The 24,884-nt window shown below is 31.2% G+C and overlaps 1 protein-coding gene across 1 annotated transcript in view; it reads left to right on the top strand.

The window, feature by feature from the left end:
- LOC115880648 (sensory neuron membrane protein 2-like) overlaps positions 1 to 24,884 on the top strand; it is a 46,249-nt gene that overhangs the window by 11,724 nt on the left and 9,641 nt on the right. The window contains exons 2-5 of the mRNA XM_030897928.1: positions 990 to 1,150; positions 9,843 to 9,987; positions 19,732 to 20,013; positions 21,019 to 21,263. Coding sequence (XP_030753788.1) covers positions 990 to 1,150; positions 9,843 to 9,987; positions 19,732 to 20,013; positions 21,019 to 21,263 — 833 coding nt within the window. The remainder of the gene's footprint in view (positions 1 to 989; positions 1,151 to 9,842; positions 9,988 to 19,731; positions 20,014 to 21,018; positions 21,264 to 24,884) is intronic.

Here is a 24,884-nt window from a genome sequence, read left to right as displayed (position 1 = left end):
CAACATGAGATAAGAAACTCTTGTAGGTGCTTTTCGAGGTAGAACTCCACATATGCCTTTTAAAATGAAAAGATCCTTTTGAAAAGACAATCATTTTATGCAGTTCACAGGAAAGGAAGCATTTTGAGCATTTGATTTCATCTAGCTAATTTTTGTCACATAATTATAGGTTTATATCTAGTTTTAATTCTGTAATAATTAAAATATGTTTTAAACGTGTATCTTTTTATTACCGTTGAGTATTTTACTCTACAATCTTTAATTTTTGTTAAATTAACACAAGGTATGTCACAGCCTCCCTAGATTTTTTCAAATAATAAAGATCTATTGACACAAAAACATAAAAATTAAAATATCTAAGAAAATCTTTGTCTGAGGGGTAGATAACCCTAATAATATTTTGAAGATATATAAATCTCCCATTGAACACCGGAATAATATACTGGGTGTTCGATTTAAAATAAAGGAATAACGCTTTTAAAAGTGGCTACTGTTCCATAAGTGTTAATTTTCTCTCACCCTGTATAACTTTTTGGATCAAATTTCAATTTGGTTTAACATACAATGGTTACTGTAATTAAATATCAGGCTATACAAGGTCAACTAAAATTTAGGTAGCTGTTATCGAAATTTAAAATTTACTCTTCATTTTCACAAAATGTGAAATATGTCAGAATTCTTAGATTTTAGGTATATGCTTCGTTAATAAAGCTCACCTTCCTCATTAGAATCCGAAAATCAATTAATATATGGGGTCTTCCATTAGAAAAAACACAACTTTGATGAGTAACTTTTTCTTGGGACACCCTGTATATTTTTATAAAATGCTTTCAGTTAGCCTACATATGCTGCCAAAATTTCATTTCGGTATAAACTATCTACCGTTCTCCTTAGAGCTTCCGCGGCGTATGAGAGGCGCCACCCTGTATATTTATGATTTAATACAAAATTGTTGATTTCGATAATTTAAGCTAGATTTGTTCCCTTAGCAAAGCCAACTAGAAAATAACACAGATCAATGGAACCGATTTATAGATATACCGTTTCCAATTTCATTTGGTGTTCGATTTTTTAATGTCACCAATCCGGATGGGGTACGCAACAAAAATGAAAAACCAAGACTGACAGAAACAGAGCTTTATGTTTACAAGTAAGTACAAACTTCACTACATACAAGTTTTTTATATCCATATGAAATAAATTAATATTTCCACTTTGTAAAAATATAGTTTGAACAACTGGCATTCTAACTAAATGTCACTGATTACATTACATTATTTGTTATTATTATAACATTTATTTTATTAAAAAGATTTCAGATCAAACTCTGCTCGCACTTCTCTCATTTCCTCAGTTGCTCTCTAGTTCAAAACAAATATACAGGGTGTTTCAAAAAACATGTGCCAACTCTCGTGTGGAGATTCCTCACGTAAAAATAAGATTTATTTTTCATATTAACATATGTCCAATTCTGCTTTGTTTCGTAGCTACAGGGTGTTAAAATCTTAACAATCTTTCGATTTATTTTAATTTTCTTCCAAGTACCTACTTTTAGCGCTTCGAATGAAATTTTAAGGGTAAAAGTTACTATAAATTCGACATATTTTAAAGCTAAATAAAGAATCGGTAAAAAAACTTTTAAGTTAAACGGTTTTATTTTATGTGCACTGAAAACTAGAAAATAATAATAACAATTAATTAGGTATTTTGAACTTCTAGTTCAGAAATATTTTAGTACTAGGCAGAATAGCTTTTAGGCATATTAGATAAAATAAAAACGTGGTGCCCATTAACTATTGCTGTAATACTTTCTTCTACATCTATGCTAAGTGTGGATTGCATCGACTTACTATAATCGTAATTGGAGATTTTGACAATCAATAACCAGCCGTGGCGGCTTCACCAGCGAACGCCGAGCTCATGATCTACCAAAGTATAAAGATATGCTTTACCATAGGTAGATTTCAGAGGGACCCCACGTTTTTATTTTAGTCTAATATGCCTAAAAACTATTCTGCCTAGTACTAAAATATTTCTGAACTAGAAGTTCAAAATACCTAGTTGTTATTATTATTTTCTGGTTTTCAGTGCACATAAGATAAAACCGTTTAACTTAAAAAAAATTTTATCGATTTTTTATTTTCTAGTTTTTAGTATTTAACGGAAATGCCTACCGAATATTCCTCATTCTATTTAATTCATTTAGTGCATCATTATTACATGGTTTTTTACCTGATAATTTATTACAATCTGACGCTCAGGTGTTTCTGACGCTAACAACTCTCTCTGTCTATCACGTTCTGATGCTAGCCTAGACTCATGACGCTCAGGTGTTTCTGACGCTAACAACTCTCTTTGTCTCTCTCGTTGTGATGCCAGCCTAGACTCATGACGCTCAGGTGTTTCTGCCGCTAACAACTCTCTCTGTCTGTCACGTTGTGATGCTAGCCTGGACTCACGACGCTCAGGTGTTTCTGACTCTACCAGCTGCCTTTGTCTCTAACGTTGTGCTATTAACCTGGCATCATGTTGCTCAGGTGTTTCTGTTGCTAACCGTTCTCTTCGTTTCTGTAGTCGACTATAGGTTTCATTTTCACTTTCTTTTGCACGTTTCGTTCGCCTTTTCGAGCCTTTTTCGTTGTGTAGCAGTTTCGTTTTTATTTTTGTTTGTTTTTTTAATTATTGTTTCCATGTTGTTCCCACGAGTAATGGACATTTTAACGGTCGACCCCCCCAGAGGTCCAGTAGAGGGGCAAGGCTATAATATACAACAAGAGGCGCCCAATCTTGAGGGGAAAACGCTTGCGACATTACAGTTTTAGCCACCCTAATGCCATACAGTCCTCAGCACGTTTTAACCTATTACCTTAACTTGGGTGGTAAAGCTACCGCTAACTACGTAGGTACATCTAATCACCTATTTTTTTTTATCTGTCCTTCTAACGTCACACAATCTTGGACACAACTGTTCTGGACCCGACTACTCATACCCTCACCTAATACGCCATTTTGTAACGACGTCCATCTTGGATTTTAAATTTTGTCATAATCACAGTATTCTACTAGTGTAGCCCTTTCATTTGATACCCATATTGAGGGGTTATTGATATTACTATATTGTATTGTCATCGGAACTAAAGGTGTGTACCAAATTTCAGATCAATCTGACAACAGGAAGGTACTTAAATTTCAATTTCTAATTTTGACCCAAATAAACAAACAAATAAATAAATACCGTACGGGTCGAGCTAAATAAAACCGTTTAAAAAGTGTCTCTCGCTGGAATATTTTTCTAAAAAAGCATGTATGCCACTGACTTTTTGCTTTTGCTTGTGAAATAGTGTAAACAGTTTAATGCCGATTAAAAGTTGTCTCTTGATATTTTGTTGAATTCGGCCTCCTTGATGAGATAAACGCAATTTTATTAATTTGTCTTGATCCAAGTTTAAAAGTTCATTAACTTGCAAAAGTTTTAAATAAGTACTCATTGACTCCTCGCCAAAAAATATGAAAAAAAGTTCCTATAAACATGGGTATGGAAATATATAGTTTTAGAGTTACAGGATGTTAACAGGAATTTTTAAAATTATTAGTTTTTTTGTTAGCATCTTAAATACCATTATTTTTTTGTTTGAAATTGCTGTAGGCTGCACAAATAGTAATAGTAACTAATAGTAATAATATTTAATAAGAAAATATAATCAAAAGAAAAAAATCAGTGGCGCACATGTTTTTTTTTTAAATATTTCAGTGATAACCCATGCACGTCCCTGATGAATTTATTGGCACTTTTTTAGCATTAAAATATGTAGCACTTATAGTAACTTTTACCCTCAAAATCTCATTCGAGTCACTAACAGTACTTGGAAGAAAATTATAATAAATCGAAAGATTATTAAGTCTTTAACATACTGTAGCTTCGAAACAAAGCAGAATCGGACATATATTGATATAAAAAATAAATCTTATTTTTACGTGAGGAATCTCCCCACGAGAGATGGCACATGTTTTTTGAAACACCATATATAAACAAAAAAGCAATTATTAATATGTCAAGGAAATACAGGGTGGCGCACCTCATTCGCCTCGGTTGATTATACGAAAACGGAAAGATGTAGAAACAAAATATTTTATGGGTATATGTGGGGTGTCAATGTACACAATTTAAAATTATTTTGAAATATACAGGGTGTCTCAGAACTAAGATCCATACCAAAGTTATATTTTTTCTTATGGAACACCCGGTATTTAATTTCATTTTTGGATTATTGGGCCCAAAAAAAGACATTCATTATAAGGGTTAAATATATTTAAAATCATTGGTTTTTGAGATATTTAAAGATATTTAAATATGCATGCTACAAGAGAATCGATTATGAGTACCCTGTACATTACTTTTCAGAATTAATTCTTGTGTTGAGTTTAAAGGCAAAGAAATAAACTTTATTGAAAAATGTTATTGCTTCCTTAAATTTAATCAGGGGTACCAAAAATTAGTGATCTATTTTAAGGATTTATTTTACATTAAAACTTTGTTATTTAAAATGCAATACCCTGTATTTTTTTAAATAAATCCAAGCAGATTTAAATGCTTTTTCAAACTATATTAGGGTTTCCTATACCTATATGGCTCAGATTTTGAATAAAAAAGCGATTTTTAAATAAAATGGCAATCAAGATGGCTGGTATCGCCACGACAATTTTCTAGTGACAGTTAGTAACTATTTTCAAAATCGACATTAGTTTATAGACTTTATTTAAATCTATACCAATTTACTTTTATTTAATTGACCTACAATACCCAAGTAGCATTTGGACGTTATCTAACGTCGTGTATACGTCGCGTTCAATAAACCCGACGTCGGGTACCAACGTCGGTTCGACCGCCTGACGACCCTTATTTGCACCTAAATGGGGAATACAGATTCGGGTCGCCTCGACGTCGGTATCTGACCTAATAGTGAATGTAATCCTACCAATTACCAACGTCATATTACGTTGGATTTTAGTCACTTAAAATTCGTCGCTAAGCACTTACGTTACGTTTGGTTTCATATTCGCTACCAAGAATACATAAAAACCTAACCAAACTACCTAATTACAAATGAATTCATAATCACTCCTCGAATATAACTATAAGTGCCTATCTAATTTCATATTATAATAATTCTGAATCATTAATCCAGACATCAGTTTTGTCAACGGAAGTCACTTTTTGATATATCTGATTAAAATACTCGGAAAACAACGAGCGCCTTCAAAATTAGGTAGATTTATGAAATAAAAATATCTATAAAAAAGTATCTCGCAAAATATTTTTTTTAATTTTCTAGCTGGTTTAATCATAAAACTGTACTGTGGTTCCCCCCAAACTCAACCTTTATCAATATTATTCTACTAGAAATCGAAATGTGAATATAAATTTTAAAAACAAAAACGATTTTAAAATGGCTGACAATCTGATACTTGTTAAGAATGGCGGATTTCTGTGTCCGACTTAATATGAACTACCAATATACCAATTCCGACCGGGTCTCCAACATTAGTCGTCTCACACGACCGAAGTCATCAAACCGAACGACCGGCAATCGTATTATGACGTATATAATTCCAACGTACGCCACGTAACCTCACTTTGCGTATCAGTGATTTGTGGATTTGTGCAACTATATTTTAGTTTTTGTTTTCTCCTTAAAAAAATGGGCGGCCACTAAGCCTAACCTCACATGTGGGAGGAGGATGGGGTCTGCTGGTTTCCTAAGCTAAAAAATGAAATTAAGATGCACAAGTGTAATGCAGCATCTCTTCCGGATAAAAAGCATTTATGGGTGGAGGCAAGACATCACTACTACTATTATTATTTTGCAAAAGCCTCGACCTCTTTCTGGTAAAATGTAGATGAATGTCTAAATGCCTTTTTAGTGTTTTTTTAGGCATAATAAAAAAATTAAGTATGTTTACAAAAACTTTTTATTAGGTTATGTTATATGGATGATGTTCATTAGGTCGCAAATGCTACTTAATGGGTTGTATTTACGGACGTAAATAGAGATACGTAAATTAGGTTATAAATATGAACATAAAATACAACAAAATATAATTGGACGTTACTTTAGGGATTATCAGTGAGATGTATCCTATTCGGACAACGGGTAGACGTCGGGCTAGTTCAAGTATATGTACGTCGTGCAAGCCAACGTGGGAACGACGTTGGGAAATTAATAAAAATGGTACGTTGTTATTTTGTACGTCGACAGATCGTTGGATTTACCGACTCGGATCCAACGACGTCGCTTTTAATAGGAAAGCAAAGCGACGTCACCGGTCGTATCACCAGCACCCGACCTAAATTTGCACAAAGTCTGACGTCGCTTCAGGTCAGATTTAGTTCGAAGTCAGATAGATGCTACTTGGGTAGTTAAATAAATAATATTTATTTAATATGTATTTATTATTCTATCCAGAAAAAAGAAGTAGTTCTTTGTTTTATTTTACGATAACTTTTAGATATATGAATTTTTTATAAAAGAGCCAATTACGGTAAATTCAATTTCTTCACTTCCAACGACAGGTTTCCGCCTAATAGGTTTTTTTATAAACGACACTACCAATTCTGCGAAATAGCAAATAGGACAAGTAGTTTTTCAAAGGAACGCTTATCAGGAAGATTCCTATCTGGATATCTTTGAGCATTAGCTCTTGAGGCTAAGAAATAATTTTCCTCACAAAATAAAATCACTAGTAACATATCCATTCGTTCCACCAGCAGATATGGCTTTATTTTTCTTTATAACATAAGGAATACTTACTTATTAAACTATTGTGGGTAAATTTTAGTAAACTGTTTAAATAATAATGTCCATACACTAATATCGATTTTGAAAATAGTAACTAACTGTCACTAGAAAAGTGCCATGGCGATACCAGCCATCTTGATTGCCATTTTATTTAAAAATCGCTTTTTACTCAAAATCTGAGATAGATAGGCATAGGAATCCCTAACATAGTTTAAAAGAGCATTCAAATCTGCTTCGGGTTGTTTTAAAAAATACAGGGTGTTGCATTTAAAATAACAAAGTTTTTATATAAAATAAATCCTTAAAATTGATCAGCAATTTTTGATACCCCTGTATAAATTTAAGGAAGCAATACCATTTTTCAATAAAGTTTATTTCTTTACCTTTAAACTCAGCACAAGAATTAATTCTCAAAAATTAATGTACATGGTATTGATAATCAATTCTCTTGTAGTATGCATATTTAGATATCTTTAAATATCTCAAAAACCAATGATTTTAAGCATATTTAACTCTTATAATAAATGCCTTTTTTTGGGCTCAAAAATCCAAAAATGAAATAAAATACCGGGTGTTCCATAAGAAAAAATATAACTTTGGTATGGATCTTAGTTCTGAGACACCCTGTATATTTCAAAATAATTTTAAATTGTGCACATTGCCTTCCCACATATACCCATAAAATATTTTGTTTCTACATCTTTTCGTTTTCATATAATCAACCGAGGCATATGAGGTGCGCCACCCTGTATATCGCACCTTCAATGTTAAAGACACCTAAGTAAAACTAATAACAATTATTATAATTATTTACTACTTAATATTATTAATAACTAATATTATATTTGTGTTGTGCCACTTTATGATTGTAGTTGCGATATGTATACTTGAATTTAAGATATAGAGCCAATAACGATTTTTATTTATTTTTTAGTTCACGTAGATTGTTTTCTAAAATTTGTTTTCATATTTCATAGTCTGTCCAACGAATCAAGGAAGATTTCGACAGATAACATCCAAAAAATGACAGAAAAAATTACCTGTAAATTAAAACGACAGACACAAAGTCACTGTAATATAAAGGGTGTCCCAGGCTGAGCATGCGTTAGAAGTTTCTAGAGAACCACAATATCCAGATCGGAGATTTTTTGCACATCATTGTTTTACAACGAGATCTATTGATTAAAAATATTTTCAATATGGCGGCACTTCCGGAAATACCGGAAGTTGACAGCAACTTTCTTACTTTAAATGGGTACCCCCATTTTTTATTACATATTTAAATTCTATGAAAAATTTTATAAATTTTGATGTTAAACACTATATACCTAACATTAACCGTTTTTGAAAGAAAACAATATATAAAATTTTTGGACGAAAAAAACTACCTGTCAAAAAAATTCCTATAGCATAAAAGTCAAATTTAGTGATTACCACAGTCACTGTGACATAACGAGAAGACATGTGGCTATCTATTTCTAAAATTAAACTGTTCAAATGTCATATAATAATGGCGGTAGCTGTCATGGAGTTGAGCAATTAAAAAATTATCATAAATAATTTTTTTCAAATGGAAACCCACTTTTTTTATTTCACTAGGGCAAACGTTTTCCAATTCGTTACTTTTTGAGTATACATGTTCCTATACCTAAAATAAATCGTTTTTAAGTTATTTAAGATTTAGTTTGAAAACATATATTTTTCTTGATTTTATCTAGCTTCCTTTGACATTAAGTATCAGTCAGATAATTTATTTCTATCTGTCAGAAAACGAATTATTTGAATTATAAATACTACCTGCTTAAAAGTTTAAAAAGTTTATTTATAAAAAAAATATATCTCGTATTTTCGCTCTTTAGTGATATCTATAATAGTTGATATTATTAATATTATACTGTATGATCGAAAAAAAACAGAGTCGGCTTGGAAATGATGATCGATAACATACCGCTTTTTGAACAAAGTGTCACAATATGACATGGCCAGATCTATTGTTTTACATCACTTGACGTTTAAAGTCATAGGCTACTGGTTAAAATCAAGAAAAATATAGGCTTTAAAAGTAAATCTTAAATAACTTAAAAATAATTTATTTTAGGTATAGGAACATGTCAAAATGTAACAAATTGAAAAGCCTTTTCACTAGTGAAATAAAAAAAGTGAGTTTCCATCTGAAAAAAATTATTTATGATATTTTTTTAATCGCCCTTTCCATGACAGCTGCTGTCATTATTATATGACATTCGAACAATTTCATTTTTGAAACAGATAGCCATATGTCTTCTTTTTATGTTACAGTGACTGTGGTAATCACTAAATTTGACGTTTAGGCTATACCCATATTTTTGACAGGCAGTTTTTTTCGTTCAAAAATTTTAAATATTTTTTTTCCAATGTTAGGTATAAAGTGTTTAATATCAAAATTCATAAAATTTTACAGAGAACTTAAATATGTAATAAAAAATGGGGGTACCCGTTTAAAATAAGAAAGTCGCTGTCAACTTCCGGTATTTCCGGAAGTGCCGCCATATTGAAAATATTTTTAATCGATAGATCTCGTTGTAAAACAATGATATGCAAAAAATCTCCGATCTAGATGTTGTAGTTCTCTAGAAACTTCTAATGCACGCTCAGCCTAGGACACCCTGTATATCTTCTCACTGGACAGACTATTAGGACACATTTCTTTTTTCTCATACGACGCGGAGGCTCCAAGGAGAACGGTAGTTTATATCAAATAAAATTTTGGGAGCATGTATAGGTTAATTGAAAACATTTTATAAAAATATATAGAGCTCTACAGGGTGTCCCCAAAAAAGTTAAGTTGGGTTTTTTGTAATGGAACACTCTATAAATTACTTGATTTTCGGATTCTAAAAAAAATAAAGGCGTGTTTCATTAAAGAAGCATATGCCTAAAATGTAAGGATTTTGACACATTTCACATTCTGCGAAAATTAAGAATTCCTAAATATTAAATTTCTCCACGGAGGCCCCCTTGTCGTATGAGAGGCTCAGCCCTGTATAATCTCAACTTTTTTTTCAGTATGCGTATTAATAAGTATAATATACGTCAAGACAGTAGCGAAGAAGACAGCATAACATATCAACGAAATTTAACATTCGAGTATGACGAAAGTTCGAAAGGAAAGAAAACTGATAATGTTACAATTATTAACCCTGTTTTATTGGTAAGACTACAAAAATTAAAATATACGTAAATATACAGGGTGTTTCAAAACAAATGCGAAACTCTTCAGGGGGTGATTCCTTGTTCAAAATAAAGGGTAGTTTGCTTCATAAATGTTGGGTCAAAAGTCAACCATTAGGGAGATATTGCGGTACAAAGATGGCGGAAAAATAATGTTTTTATTTTTTATCTTGAAAACGAAAAGAGATAGACTAATAAAATTTTATGGAAGCATTACTGTTATGAAAACACACTTTCTGGTAATATTTTCACTTTTTTAAAATGAGTGGAAGGGGTTGAAATAAACTACTTATCATTCTTGTTAACGAAATTTAAAGAAAAATCTTATCAAACACATGCAAAAAAATTAATTTGGATAGTTTAGTTTGTTTAGAAACTTTTTTATCTCTTGTATTTTTTTGAAAAAACTCACCGATTTGAAATTAAAAAAAAATGTGAAGCATTACATGTCAGGACAAAAAACATTTTCTGATAAAGAATCTAGTGGGCTGCTGTAATTTTTTTAGGAAAAAATCTAATCGGCCGCTGTTACTTTTTAGGATGTTCCTAATATTATTTTATTTGACATTACTCTACTGCAATACGTTATTATCTAGATGATTATTCTTATCGTTATTATCACTAGATTCTTTATCAGAAAATGTTTTTTGTCCTGACATGTAATGCTTTACATTTTATTTTTTAATTTCCAATCGGTGAGTTTTATCGAAAAAACACAAGAGGTAAAAAAGTTTCTAAACCAACTAAACTATCCAAATTAAAGCATTTGCATGTGTTTGATAAGATTTTTCTTTAAATTTCGGTAACAAGAATGATAGGGGTAGTTTATTTCAACCCCTTCCACTCATTTTAAAAAAGTAAAAAAATTACCTGAAAGTGTGTTTTATAACAGTAATGCTTCCATAAAATTTCATTAGTCTATTTCTTTTCGTTTTCAAGATAAAAAATAAAAACATTATTTTTCCGCCATCTTTGTACCGCGATATCTCCCTAATGGTTGACTTTTGACCCAACGTTTATAAAGCAAACTACCCTTTATTTTGAACAAGGAATCACCCCCTAAAGTTTTTCGCATTTGTTCTGAAACACCCTGTATATGTTATATATATTTTGAATAAATTAATTTAAAAAAGGCAGAAATTTTAATTCAACAATAATAGGCAATTGGCATAACATCACAATTTAGTTTATCTTTCAAGAATTTTGGTATAGTAATATATCGCATATATCACAGCAATTTAATATTTAAAATTATTTGGTGAATATCATCGATAGTAATTTCTAAGCCAAGTTAAAGTCGTTTGCGATTATACAGTATTTATATCTTACACTAAACTAATCTATTATATAAAGTTTTAACTAAGTTATTTTCTATTCTAGGCTATATGTATAAGAATTTGTATTATTATTTATATTAACTAATCATTTAATGTTCACATACTGTTATATTTTACTAATGTTTATTTAGCATAAAAAAATGTCTTTTAGTCTCATATAATATTACAAATTCAGAAAAAATATATCATTCAACATAATTGAAAATATTACGACACACATATTATAATAAAATAACTCGAGAACAGTTTTTATATTTGAAATGTATTCTTCTTGCTTACAGTGCCATACTCTATACTAGTGATGTGTCGGTATTTGAGTAACGCGATTTTGGAGCGGTATTTTTTTGTAACGTCGTGTCGCGCTCCGCAACGAATCATGATCCTGTTACTGAAGAACGACGATCATAATGACGACAAAATTATAAATTATTTATAATTTGCAAATAAATTATTTATAATCGCTCTTGAAGTTACCTCGAACCGTAGTAACCGCATAGCGACGTGTTTAGCTCTAGCCGTCGCGATTTCGTCGGTCGCTAACAGTAGTATCAGGAACTGGTATATCCGTAGCGCCGCGCGATCTCGATCGGGACGTGTTCGCTCCAGCCGTCGCGCTCCTAGAGTTGTAGTTCCCTGTCGCAAACAGAAGTAACTGCTGTAACTGGGCATCGACGCTCGACCTCGGCGGCGACCTGCTTCGCTCCAGCCGTCGTGTTCCTAGAGGTTTAGTTTTAGTTCTCTGTCGCGAACAGAAATAACTGGTCCCTGCTGTAGCTGGCTATCGACGCTCGACCTCGGCGGCGCGGCGCGACTTACTTCGTTCCAGCAATCGCTGAAGCGCTTCTAGGGTTCCGTTTTCGCCTGTCGCGATTTGGTCGGTTACTATTGGCGTTGGGGCTCCCGTTGCTACGTTACTTTCGAAATAGCGATTTTTGGTATGTACTAGGATGGTATAAAATAGCGTTGTTAGAAAGATGAAACGTAAAAGCAAATAAAATAAAAATATTATTTGCTTTTATACATTATATAGGATTTATTGTTTATATCTATTTTTAAGGTCAAATGATGGCTGGAATTGCTATAACCGGTCACCAATAAAGATTTTTTTAGACAGTGGTTTAAACTTTGTTCTTGATTTTAACATTACACATATTATGTTACAATATAATATATTTTTGTATTTATCAGCATTGAAAATTTAAAAAAAATATAGGGCCATTTTCTATAAAGTAAACACCGCTCTCCATAGGCGTTCTATTAAATTCAAATAAATTAAGTAGTGTATTATAGTATATGATTGATAATAAATACATGTTAAATAAACCTTTTTACAAAAATAAGAATAAATAAAAAAGAATATGACTGAAAAAAAAACGGAAACTTGTAAAGCCACTCTCAATTGATTAAAAATAAAATCCTAATTAGAGTAATATAATCTAACAAGAAAGAGAATTACATTTTACTAACATATACGGGAATAACGTAAGAATGATTTTATGATTACCTGACATGAACTTTAACATTTTACTTCTAAATTTTCCCACGAGTAAGATAAAATATATATGTAGATAAAAACATATGTACATCTAGATAAAAATTTTAGCATAATGATATTTATATATGATGAAATAATGATTCTAATTATGTCATTTTTTTAATGTTTAGGTTTTTAAAGCAAACATATTTTACGAACAAAAGATAGAAAAATGTAATTATCTTACAAAGGTTTTTTTTTCTTTAAATTACAGCGGTTATACCGTGGATCAGAAGAATATAAATCTAAATTATTATTGGAAAAAATAAAAATTCTTCACTCTGAATAGATGGCGAATAAAAAGTATTGAATACCAATGTACATGTTTTAAGTCACTCTCGAGGGGAAATTCGTGCTTCAATAATAAAAACAACGTCAGTTTAGGGAATAGGGCATATTTTTTTTATTTTATTTAATAGTTTAATTTCTAAAATTGAAACCTAACGTATTGCCACTGTCATAGATTCTTCTAGTCATCCTGTATTGTTTATAAATTGGTCTATGAAATTGTTTATGAATTTACACGGGCACAGAGATTACGGCAAGATTGGGAATAGTTGCAGTTTGTGAAAAAAGGTGGTGGAAAAGTCAATAAATCTCATCAAAATGTATTTTAAGGTGGTAGAATGTAGAAATGAGTGGGAGGGGGGTCAATCACTGCGACTTTACAGATCTATCGTCTCCCCTTTCTTGAGTTATAACTCATCATACAGTCTCAGGGCTTTGACAAAATCTAGTATCTGGGACGGTTTTATAGAGGGTAATTCTCCATCTCCAATATCAGTTGTAAGTTCATGGCACAAATGGTTGTAACAGCTGGTACAATTGTAAGAACCTGACAACACTGGTTGGGAGTAGGTAACTAATGCCAGAAATACTGCATAAGCGAGGACCGTGACACTGTGGAAGTCGGAACCTCGATTACAAAATAGCGTTATTTTGTCGCGGTATTTTTCTGGAACGGTCGCTACCGTCGCTACTGCAACGCGACTCATGTGGAACCGGTATTCCTATCACTACTCTATACAGAGCGTCGGCTACTTCTTCTCGCATATACTTGCGGTGTGTGTCTTCAGTGTTTCACAAGTACACGTGACCTATAGTTTTATAATTTATTATTTAAAAAGCGGTATCGCTGAATCCGAACGGCACTATTTGAGAGGCTGTACAGGGTGAGTCAACGATAGAGTAAAGTCCATTATCTCATTTGTTTCGAGGTTTACAAAAAAATATTAAATATAAAAGTTATAGAGATGGTTAAGATACACATTTTAAAATTATTATACAGTATACAGGGTGCTTCAAAAAAGTGTGGCGAATATAACATATGTTTTTTTTTAATGCAACACCCTATTTTTTATTTTATTTTTAGTTTCTGCGTAAAATTCCAAAAATTATATACCTAAAATTAATAGTTTTTGTTATATTTAAATTTGTTTAAACAAATGTTAGATTGCAGTGGGTTAAAAAATTGTCAATGATGGCATTGATTCTGAAGTTGGACAACTAAAATTTGGTAGGAGAATTTTATAGAGATATAGAAAAAGACCTATGTAAAGATATTTTAGTTAGATATTACAGGGTGTTCAAAATATATTTAGGAATTTGAACTAATTAAAATTAAGGAATTTCAGTTTTTTTAAATGGTACACCCTATATATTATCATTTTTTCTGATAGATTTTACCAAACTCTTCAACTTTTGTTAAGAATGTCATATACCTATTTTTATTAGTTTGCGATTAATTCCTATTTTTTCTATTTTTACCCATATTTTTAATACAATTGCGCTATAACATCATAGTTGCCATGACAAAAAGTAATAATTATGACAATTTCATGTCTGTTAAGCAAGTTAAGAACAAAATTTGAATTTTAGTTTAATTTGTTGTAATAAGTATAAATGGTAGAGATAACAGATGTTCTTGAAATGAATTAGTCAATGTGAATGATATACACGGACAAGCTTAGAAAACCACATTTTTTTGGTTCAGTACTATTTATTATATAGTACTTTGCTAACTACTATAAGGATAGATGTATATTATCTAGAAAACATCTTCAGTGTGTAATGGGACGGTTTCGTGGCAGTAGTAATATTGGCTTTACCAAATGAATTATAAATCAGAATTACTACGAGAAAAAAACTATACTGTATGTCGAAGAAAATTCATATATCAGTAGTCTTTAGCAATTAGGTAATCTAATATTACCCTAATCTGTGGCTATTCGCCCCGACAAAAAATCCCAAGTGTCATCTTTCATAATATAGAAATACACCAAGAAATTCACTACTGCGATTTAGTTTATTTGAGTAAAGTTAATTAATTTTAACTAATACCAGCAATTGTAACTAATTATGAAGCTACTTGTTAAAGGTAAGTAATAAATAGTTTTGTTTTGTCATGGCAACTATGATTTTATAGGGTAATTGTATTAAAAATATGGGTAAAAATAGAAAAAATGGGAATAAATTGCAAACTATTAAAAATAGGGATATGACATACTTAATAATAGTTGAAGAGTATCAGAAAATCAGTCAGAAAAAATGATAATATATAGGGTGCCCCATTAAAAAAATTTGAGATTTTTTAATTTTAAGTAGTTGAAATTCATAAATATATTTTGAACACCCTGTATCATTTAACTAAAATATCTTTACATATATCTTTTCCAGTGGTTTCCTGCCTTCTAATTTAAATGGCACCCTCTATTTTTTTACTTTATTCGATAGAAAATGACACTCTGAATAGAATGACATATCATATGTCAACTTTTGACATTTTCGCATATGGTTTATTTGAAATTATAACTTGCGGTTCGTAACGAAAATTTGACTCGAAATACCAAGTGTGTGGTACCAAATTATTCGTAAAAAAATGCTTTTTCCAAATATGCTAATGAGCCACCCTCGTTCGATTTGAAAAAATTGAGATATGATTAAAAATACGACTTTTTTCTAACTGACCAGCATTTTCTAACTGACCAGGAGGAGACACTAAAAACATTAGACAATCAAATCTATTTTTCCAAGGATCCTTGATTAAGAATAAGTGTTTTTAATATAACCATGGCACTTTAGATTGAATTTTAAAATTCAATTTTGTTTTAAGCGAGATTGTCGAAAGTTGACATATGATATGTCATTCTATTCCGAATGTCATTTTCTATCGAATAAAGTAAAAAAATACCGAGGGTGCCATTTAAAAATCAAAAGTTCTAGTCATTTCCGGTGAAACAGGAAGTGACCAAAAACAACTGAATACGTCAATCAATCCTAATTTATGTCATATGCTAACATACTAAATCTCGTTTTTTTATCTGAAAAAATAAAAAAGTTATAGGGGGTGAGCCACTTTTGAGACTCACCCGGTATATTATTTTTTTATTAAATGGGGAGTTAAGTAATGATCATTTTTTGTATTAAAAGTATTTCAAAATTTTTAAAGGTTTCGAAGATATACGCAGTATTATTTTATACGCAGTATTATTTTATACTCTTTTTAGACTCTTTCAACGGTAAAATACGAGAAGAAATCATTGATTGGGTGGCTTTGATAAAAACTTACTGTGGAAAATAATAAAACCGCGAATATCTGCGAAACCGTTAAAATTTTGAAATACTCTAAATACAAAAAATGTTCATTTTTTAATTCTCCATATATTGAAAAAATAAAATACAGAGTGATCCATTTAAAAAACGAAGAAGAATTATTTCATATTTTAGAAGAGGTAGAAAAAAGACTCAAAGTTTCGGTCTCAAAGTTTATATAATATTAAAGAGTTGAGAGTGACTCTTTAATATTATATAAACGTTGAGACCATAGACTTAAAATAAAATATAGACTGAGCATCTCATTCATAAATAGCTGGAACATGCGGTCAGACAACGTCTTGTTATTGTTGTGTTATTGTTTTAGGTTATAACGAGTGCGATACGAGCGATAGATAGGTTGTCTCTGTCGTACCGGTCGTTCCCTGACGACTCTGCCGAGAAACACAACACTGTCTTTCGTTTCTCAAGTACACCTGAACTCTCCGTATCATAGCCGGGTAATTTTTTTATTTTAATGAAGCTATAATTAAATTAAAAATATATCGTATTTAAACTTTTTATATTTTATTAAGATTTAGGACAGGTTTTTTTAAATAAAAGTTTAGAAAAAAGTCTTAGAGTCCAAAAGGATAAAAATAATAAAATACACGTTATAGAAGAAATTTTATAATCGAAATTACGTAATTTTTGAAATAAATAATAAATTATTAATTTTAGTCAAACATTTACAACCCCTAATATTAATAAAAACAGGATCTATTCCACAGATATAATACAATCGGCGACAGGGAGAGAAAAAAAATATGATTGTTGTAATTTTTTTTCTGGTTAAGTGATGTCTTATGTAAATTAGAGAAAACATAAATCTGTTCCATTAAAGCAATGAAGGTGATAGGAAGTGGATGAAATGAAAACTACATTTATTTAACTCGGTACTGTCTATATTAAACGGGGTGCGTCCCAAAAGTGGCTCATCCCCATAATTTTTTTATATTTTCAAATAAAAAAACAAGATTTAGTATGTTAGTATATGACATAAATTAGGATTGATTGACGCATTCAATTGTTTTGGTCACTTCCTGTTTCACCGGAAATGACTATAACTTTTAATTTTTAAACGGCACCCTCGGTATATTTCTACTTTATTCGATAGAAAATGACACTCTGAATAGAATGACATATCATATGTCAACTTTTGACATTTTCGCATATGATTTAATTGTAATTGTAACACGCGGTTCATAACGACAATTTGACTCGAAATACCAAGTGTGTGGTATCAATATATTCATAAAAAAATGCTTTTTCCAAATATGCTAATGAGTCACCCTTGTTCCATTTGAAAAAATTGACATATGTATGATTAAAAATACGATTTGTACATCTTTTAACCGGCCTTAGACAAGACACGAAACCCATTAGACGATCAAAACTATTTTTCCAAGGCTCCTTGATTAAAACTTAGTGTTTTTAACAACACCATGGCACCCTGGATTGAAATTTAAAATAGGATTTGCTTTTAAGCGACAATGTCAAAAGTTGACATATGATATGTCATTCTATTCAGAGTGTCATTTTTTATCGAATAAAGTAGCAATATACCGAGGGCGCCTTTAAAAATCAAAAGATGTAGGTAATCATTTCGGTGAAACAGGAAGAGACCAAAAACAATTGAATACGTCAATAAATCCTAATTTATGTCATATACCTATAACATACAAATCTGTTTTTTTTATCTGAAAAAATAAAAAAGTTATAGGGGGTGAGCCACTTTTGAGACGACCCGGTATATTAAAAAATATTGTTTCATAATGTAATATCATTTTAAAATTCTTGTATTTTATTTTAGATTCTGAAGATAATTTTAGAATAAACCGGAATATATTTTTAATAAAAACATTATTAATTATTAACAGGGTTATAATTATGATTTTGTTACAGTATAAGTAAGTAAATAATGTAATGTAAGAGAAAACATTCAGATTTTACATTTTACTAAAATATTATCTAAATAAGCGCCTTTCTACAACAACGCCACTGACTCCTAATGGGTAAATTGAGAGTTGCCTACCGGTCCAAAGTCGTTTCAAGACTAAAATGGATTATTTAAATCAAATTTCTTGCAAATTTGGCACTGGCGAACCATATTTTATAGTTCTTGAACAGAAAAAGTCAATAAAATAAACACTTAAGGACTACAAGCTTAGAAAATGCGTTAATACAGCCGGGGAGATAGCGGCAACAAAGCTTTACCGCACACGTCCGACACGTACTACAAGGTAATAAATGAATGAATAGGCTCCCTCGCCTCTAATCGGTGTTGTCATATTGTAAAGAACTTATCCTTTTTAAACAGTATCCGACTTATAATTTAGTAGTATAAGGACTATTTAATACATCTATGGAATATTAAAACCTACTTTATTAAACTGTAGTATTAATATCTCAATATATGTGTATAACAAGAAAAAAAATATTGATAATATTAAAGACGTGACAACATAGGCTGGATGAGGAAGGCTCGGTCGACTGTACCCAGAAGTAAACATGTGTACAAAAAAGGATGTTTGTCGGCGTTGAGATGTAAATAGTGTAGTCTATATTTTATTTTAAGTCTATGGTAGAGACCGTTGATTATATAAACCTTTGATTATATAAACGTTGAGACCGAGACTTTGAGTCTTTATTCTACCTTTTTTAATTTAAACCAGGTCTCTTTGAGTAGAATGGACGCCTTCTTTAAAATATTTTAGAAAGTTTGTCGTAGAATTTTAAACATTTTGTTTGATTTTTTTGTATGATGGCCATATTTATAGCAAAGTAATTACAGACCATCTAAAGGAAATAGCTAATATAGTTTTAATTTCAGGACAGCTCTTGTATTTTTAATATTTTTTTAAGTCTGAAAAATACAAATTTTTTATTTATTTATTAATATCTCTGAAACTATCGAAAGACATTTACTCATATCTTAGGATTATGTAAAGTGACCTGAAAGGAACCGGCGAAAAATGCAATTATGTTATAGGGTGTTCCATTTAAAAAAAAATATCCCGATCCACTCACACTTTTTTGAGCTATCATATAAAAGTTAAAATATTTTTCTGAAACACATCCTAGAACATACTTTAGATTTGCACTCAAACAAAAGTCCCAATTTTTTTATTCTATGAGCTACAGATGTATATTATTAAAGCTGTATATTATTAAATATCGATGAACTGGTGATAGCATTTGATATCACCTCATCAACAAATCAAAAGTTAGAATGTAACAAAACGCTCTATTTTGCTTTTAGGCTGCTCTACAAATCACAGATGGTATAGAAAGATTGGCGTTCGCTGGATGTTTAAAGCAACTGTTTCAGCCAGATCTGACAGATAATATATTTATTACAGCTTCCGTGGATAACATTCTGTTCGAAGGACTTAATTTTGCTTTTGCCAAAGACTCCAAACTAGGAGTGGCTTGCACCATCGTAAGAACTAAAGTATTGGCCATAGCCGAAAATTTAAGAAACATTGAGCACGTGGATAATAGCGATGGGAATGATTACTTAATGTTTTCCATTTTTAACTATGTACGTATAATATTTCATGTATAAGAAGTGTTAAGGTAGGTTCATATGCTTTCGATCTTAACTACTAACATTAGTCCTAATCCCAAGAATATGAATCAACGTATTATTATCGCTATGTTGGTCACATTGCGCCGTGTTCAGCAATGTTGTCCTTTATTATTTGACAATTATCCTAGTGTCAGTCATTATTTTGTATAATATCGTGTTGTTGTTGAATCTTTGTGAGTAAAGCTTAATTTTCATGCGTCCGTTATCCGTTGATACGATGGTCCGATATTAATTTTATTGGTTGAATTTAAAGACTTCGATTGGTTAGAAACGGTTAACCAATCGAAGCCTTTAAATTCAACCAATAAAATTAATAATTAAAATCGTATCATCGTATCGTCGGACAACGGATGCATGAAAATTAAGCTTAATTCTAATTTCTTTTTGACTATTTTCATAATCTTTTTTTAAAAATTGCACTTTTAAGCACAAACAGTTTTTTTGTATACATCAATAAATAAATAACCCATATTATCGCTTAAAATAATCTTCATTCATAATGGACTAGATTTTGCCAATATGTAATAAGTAAAATAAGCTATAAAACAAATAAAACAATTAATCACTAAAATATTAGTTATTAAATTAAAAATAAAACGTAAAACTCTTTAAAAAATGATATAATAAATAGGTATGTTGTTTGTCAATTTTAAAATAAGATTCATCTCATAAATCTATCACGATCTGGCAGCGCTGTCGCCATCGCTTGTCACTCAAAGTTAATCACGTGCATTGGAAATTGTTTTGCGATTTCCATATAGAGATCATTTCTATGTAAAATTTGATTTCTATGTAAAATTTCACCCCTTCTTGGGGGTGAATTAAAAAAAAATCTTTCACAATTCGTTTTTAGATCTTTCCAAGTAACTTATATCAAAAATTCAAGTTTTTACCAAAACTTCGTATTTAAAAACCTATTTTCTTGGGCTAAATTATTAAAACACTATTTGTTTGTAGAAAAGAAGTGGTTACAAAAAGGAAATACCCGATGGTATCTACACAATTAACCGAGGAAGATCGAACATAGAGGAATTAGGAAACATTATAAGATGGAACTCCAAACCCAAAATAGATAAATGGGGTACAAGATACTCCATCAACAACGACTCCTGCAATCGCGTTAATGGAAGCGATTCTACAATATACAGACCATTTCTACATAATTACGAAGACTTATATATTTACAGCACGGATATTTGTAGGTAAGACAGATTATTATAATAGATACAGGGTGGCCCATCGAAAACGTTCCGCAAGGCATAACGGCCAGAGTATTTGTTTTTTCAGAAAATTCAAAAACACGTCAATTTTGTTTGTGAGGGGGACAACTTTTGTCCCAAAAATGATGGCAAAATCTTCAACCCTATAAACAAGTGGCGTCGCAATGAAAAGAGCTTTCTATTCTCTATATTTCCCCGCCTCGTTTTTGAAAATCGGTCGAGTCATTGAGGAAATATGAAGGATTGAAATTTGAAAAGTTTATTTAAACATTTATCAGAGTAAATGATAAGGATAAATTCCGTCGACCAATTTGCTGTTTTTCTCTGAAAAAGTGGAAATAATCGAACTTTATTTTAAAAATAATGAATGTGGCAATAGGGTTGCGCAGATATTCAATGAACGCCATCCTGACAACCACCTTTATAGTAAAATTGATCGCAAGTTAGTAGCAGAATTTCGCGAAACTGGTTCCGTTATGAATAAAAGAGGCAGAGGGAAAATCCTGTAGTAAATGAAGCTGTGGGATAAGAGGTGACATGTCCCTATCATTTAAGTGCAGTAGCTCTCTAGTTGACAATAGACGCAAAACAGTCATCTGTAGCTAGATACTAGTTGGTCACGTAGGCACGAATATATCTGCACATTTTCTAATTGTTGTAACTCCCATTTATTGTTATTTGGTAACACGGAATACTACTAACTAGTATAGTTTTATTTCAAGACCATAACATATTACATGGTGTCAGGCTGGTACGGGTAAAAATTCCGCTAGAAAAACAATTAAGAAGAAAATTGTAAAAAAATGGAAAACTTGTTCAAACCCCCAGAACCCCTAGTCTTAGATGGAAATGTTGCAGAGAACTGGAAGAGATTCAGCCAAAAATTTGATATATTTTCAACAGCGACAGATCTAGAGTCGAAATAAGAAAGTGGCAGTCTTTTTAAATCTGATAGGTGACGAAGGACTAGAATTATTTAATAGTTTCAGTTTTGAAAATGGAGACGAGAAAAAGTTAGATAAAATCAGAGAGAAGTTTCATGAATACTGTTCACCAAAAACAAATATCACGTTTGAGAGGTACAAATTTAACAGTATATGCCAAAAAGAAGGTCAGAATTTTGATAATCTCTTAACAGAATTAAGAAAAGCTATTAAGACAACACAATACAAGGATCATGATGACATGATAAGGGACAGAATTGTAATGGGAATACTGGACAAAGTAATACAAGAGAGATTGTTACGAGAACCAAAACTTACTTTAGAAAAAGCAGTAGATGTTTGCAGAGCAACCGAGTCAAGTAAATCGCAGTCAAAAAATATTAAGAAATGAAAGTCAAGTGGATGCTGTACAGAAAAATAGTGATCAAGAAAACAATAAGAAACCATGTAACTTTTGTGGGTACAAACATGGCAAGTCTGGTAAATGTCCTGCATATGGGAAAACATGTGCAAAATGCCAAGGTCGGAATCATTTTGCTGCTGTGTGTAGGAAAAAGAAGTCAGACCAGAAAGAAACAACAAAACCAAGGAGAAAAAAGTTCATGAAGTTGAAGCATGTAGTTGCAAGGTGAATACTGAAGATGATGACACAAGTGATGAGTATTTTGTTGATGGTATACAGTCAATCGGGTCCGTAAAAGCAAACTTATGTTGGTTAAATAAATATCCTAGTGTTTTTAATGGGTTGGGTAAATATCCAACAGAACATCATATTACATTAAAGAAAGATTTTGTACCGCATGTGCAACCGCTCAGAAGGATTCCTCATATTTTACGAGATAGACTAAAAAGTAAGTTAAATGAGCTTGAGAAACAAGGTGTCATTTGTAAAGTTGATAAGCCTACTGAGTGGGTGAATGCACTTGTGATTGTGGAAAAAACAAATGGTGATTTGCGTCTTTGTTTAGATCCTAAGTATTTAAATAAAGCAATTCAAAGAGAGTATTTTCAATCCCAACTGCAGATGAAATCGCTGCTACCTTATGTAACAGAGAGTTTTTTACTGTGTTAGATATGAAAGATGGATATCTACAAGTAAAGATAGATGAAGAAAGTTCAGATTATTGCACTTTTGCTACTCCATTTGGTAGGTACAAATATTGTCGTTTACCTTTTGGATTGTGCTCCGCACCAGAAGTGTTTCAAAAGAAAAATTATGAAATATTTGGTGACATTGATGGTATTGGATTATATTTTGATGATATAATTGTCACAGGAAAAAAATGAGAAAGAGCATGATAAAAATTTGCACTTGGTATTGGAAAGAGCTCTCAGTTATGGTATTAAATTTAATAGAAATAAAATACAGTTTAAGTGTAAATCGGTTAAATTTATGGGTCAAATTTATTCTAAAGATGGCATAAAATTAAATCAAAATTATGTAGAAGCCATATTAAAATTGCCAAGGCCAGAAAGTAAATCAGACTTATTAAGAATTTTAGGAATGGCCAAGTTTTTAGGCAAGTTTGTGCCTAATATGTCTAAAATTACTTCCTCCTTAAGAGATTTAACTAAAATTGAAAATGAGTTTAACTGGCTAGATATTCATGAGAAATCATTAAATGAGTTAAAACACCTTTTAACATCAGCTCTAATATTGTCATTCTTTGATCCAAGTAAAAATGTAGAAATTGAGACTGATGCATCGAAAGACGGGTTAGGAGCCTGTTTACTCCAAGATGGACACCCTATTGCATTTGCGTCTAGAAGCTTGAGTTCAGCTGAGAAAAAATATGCCCAGATTGAAAAAGAAATGTTGGCAATTGTTTTTAGTATACAGAAATTTCATTTTTTTGTTTATGGTCTGGACGTAAAAGTCAACACTGATCATAAGCCTCTAGAAGCAATTTTTTGTAAAGATTTGGCATCAATAACACCAAGATTACAAAGAATGCGTTTACGTTTATTAAATTATAAATTAAGTGTGTCATATAAGCCAGGTAAATATTTGTTTATCGCAGATACCCTATCACGTGCTTTTCTTCTTGATACAGGATTAAAATCAGACAGAGAATTTGATTATGTTATACACTGTATTAATAAGTATCTTCCTATGTCTGAAACTAGGAAATGTCAGTTTAAAAATGCTTTAAGTAATGATAAAGACCTACAGTTAGTAATCAAATATTGTGAAAATACATGGCCAGAACAGAAAAAGAAAGTTCCTCTAAATATTTGGAAGTATTTTCATTTAAGAGACAAACTTTTTGTTTCAGATAGTTTATTATTTTTAGACAACAAAATAGTTGTTCCTCAAGAACTTCGTAAAGAAATGCTAAAATTATTACATGAAGGTCATTTTGGTATCGAAAAAACAAAATCGCGAGCACGTCAAATATTTTATTGGCCTAGAATGACTTATGATATTGAATCATTTATAAAAGATTGTAGAATTTGTGAAACTTATGCTAAACGACATCAGAAAGAAACATTAATGCTGTATCCTATTTCAAGTCGACCGTGGGAAAGAATTGGCTTAGATATTTTTACTTTTAATAATCAGAGTTTTCTAATAGCATTTGATTCATTCTCTAATTGGCTTGAAGTATTACCTATTAAAGACAAATCCGCAAAATCTGTAATTTTAGTTTTAAGAAGA

Source organism: Sitophilus oryzae, unplaced genomic scaffold (assembly GCF_002938485.1).
Source record: "Sitophilus oryzae breed Bouriz unplaced genomic scaffold, Soryzae_2.0 scaffold_1639_pilon_pilon, whole genome shotgun sequence".
Taxonomy (NCBI): Eukaryota; Metazoa; Arthropoda; class Insecta; order Coleoptera; family Curculionidae; genus Sitophilus; species Sitophilus oryzae.
Note: the sequence above shows the minus strand (reverse complement) of the source record. Positions and strands in the feature narration are given on the sequence as shown.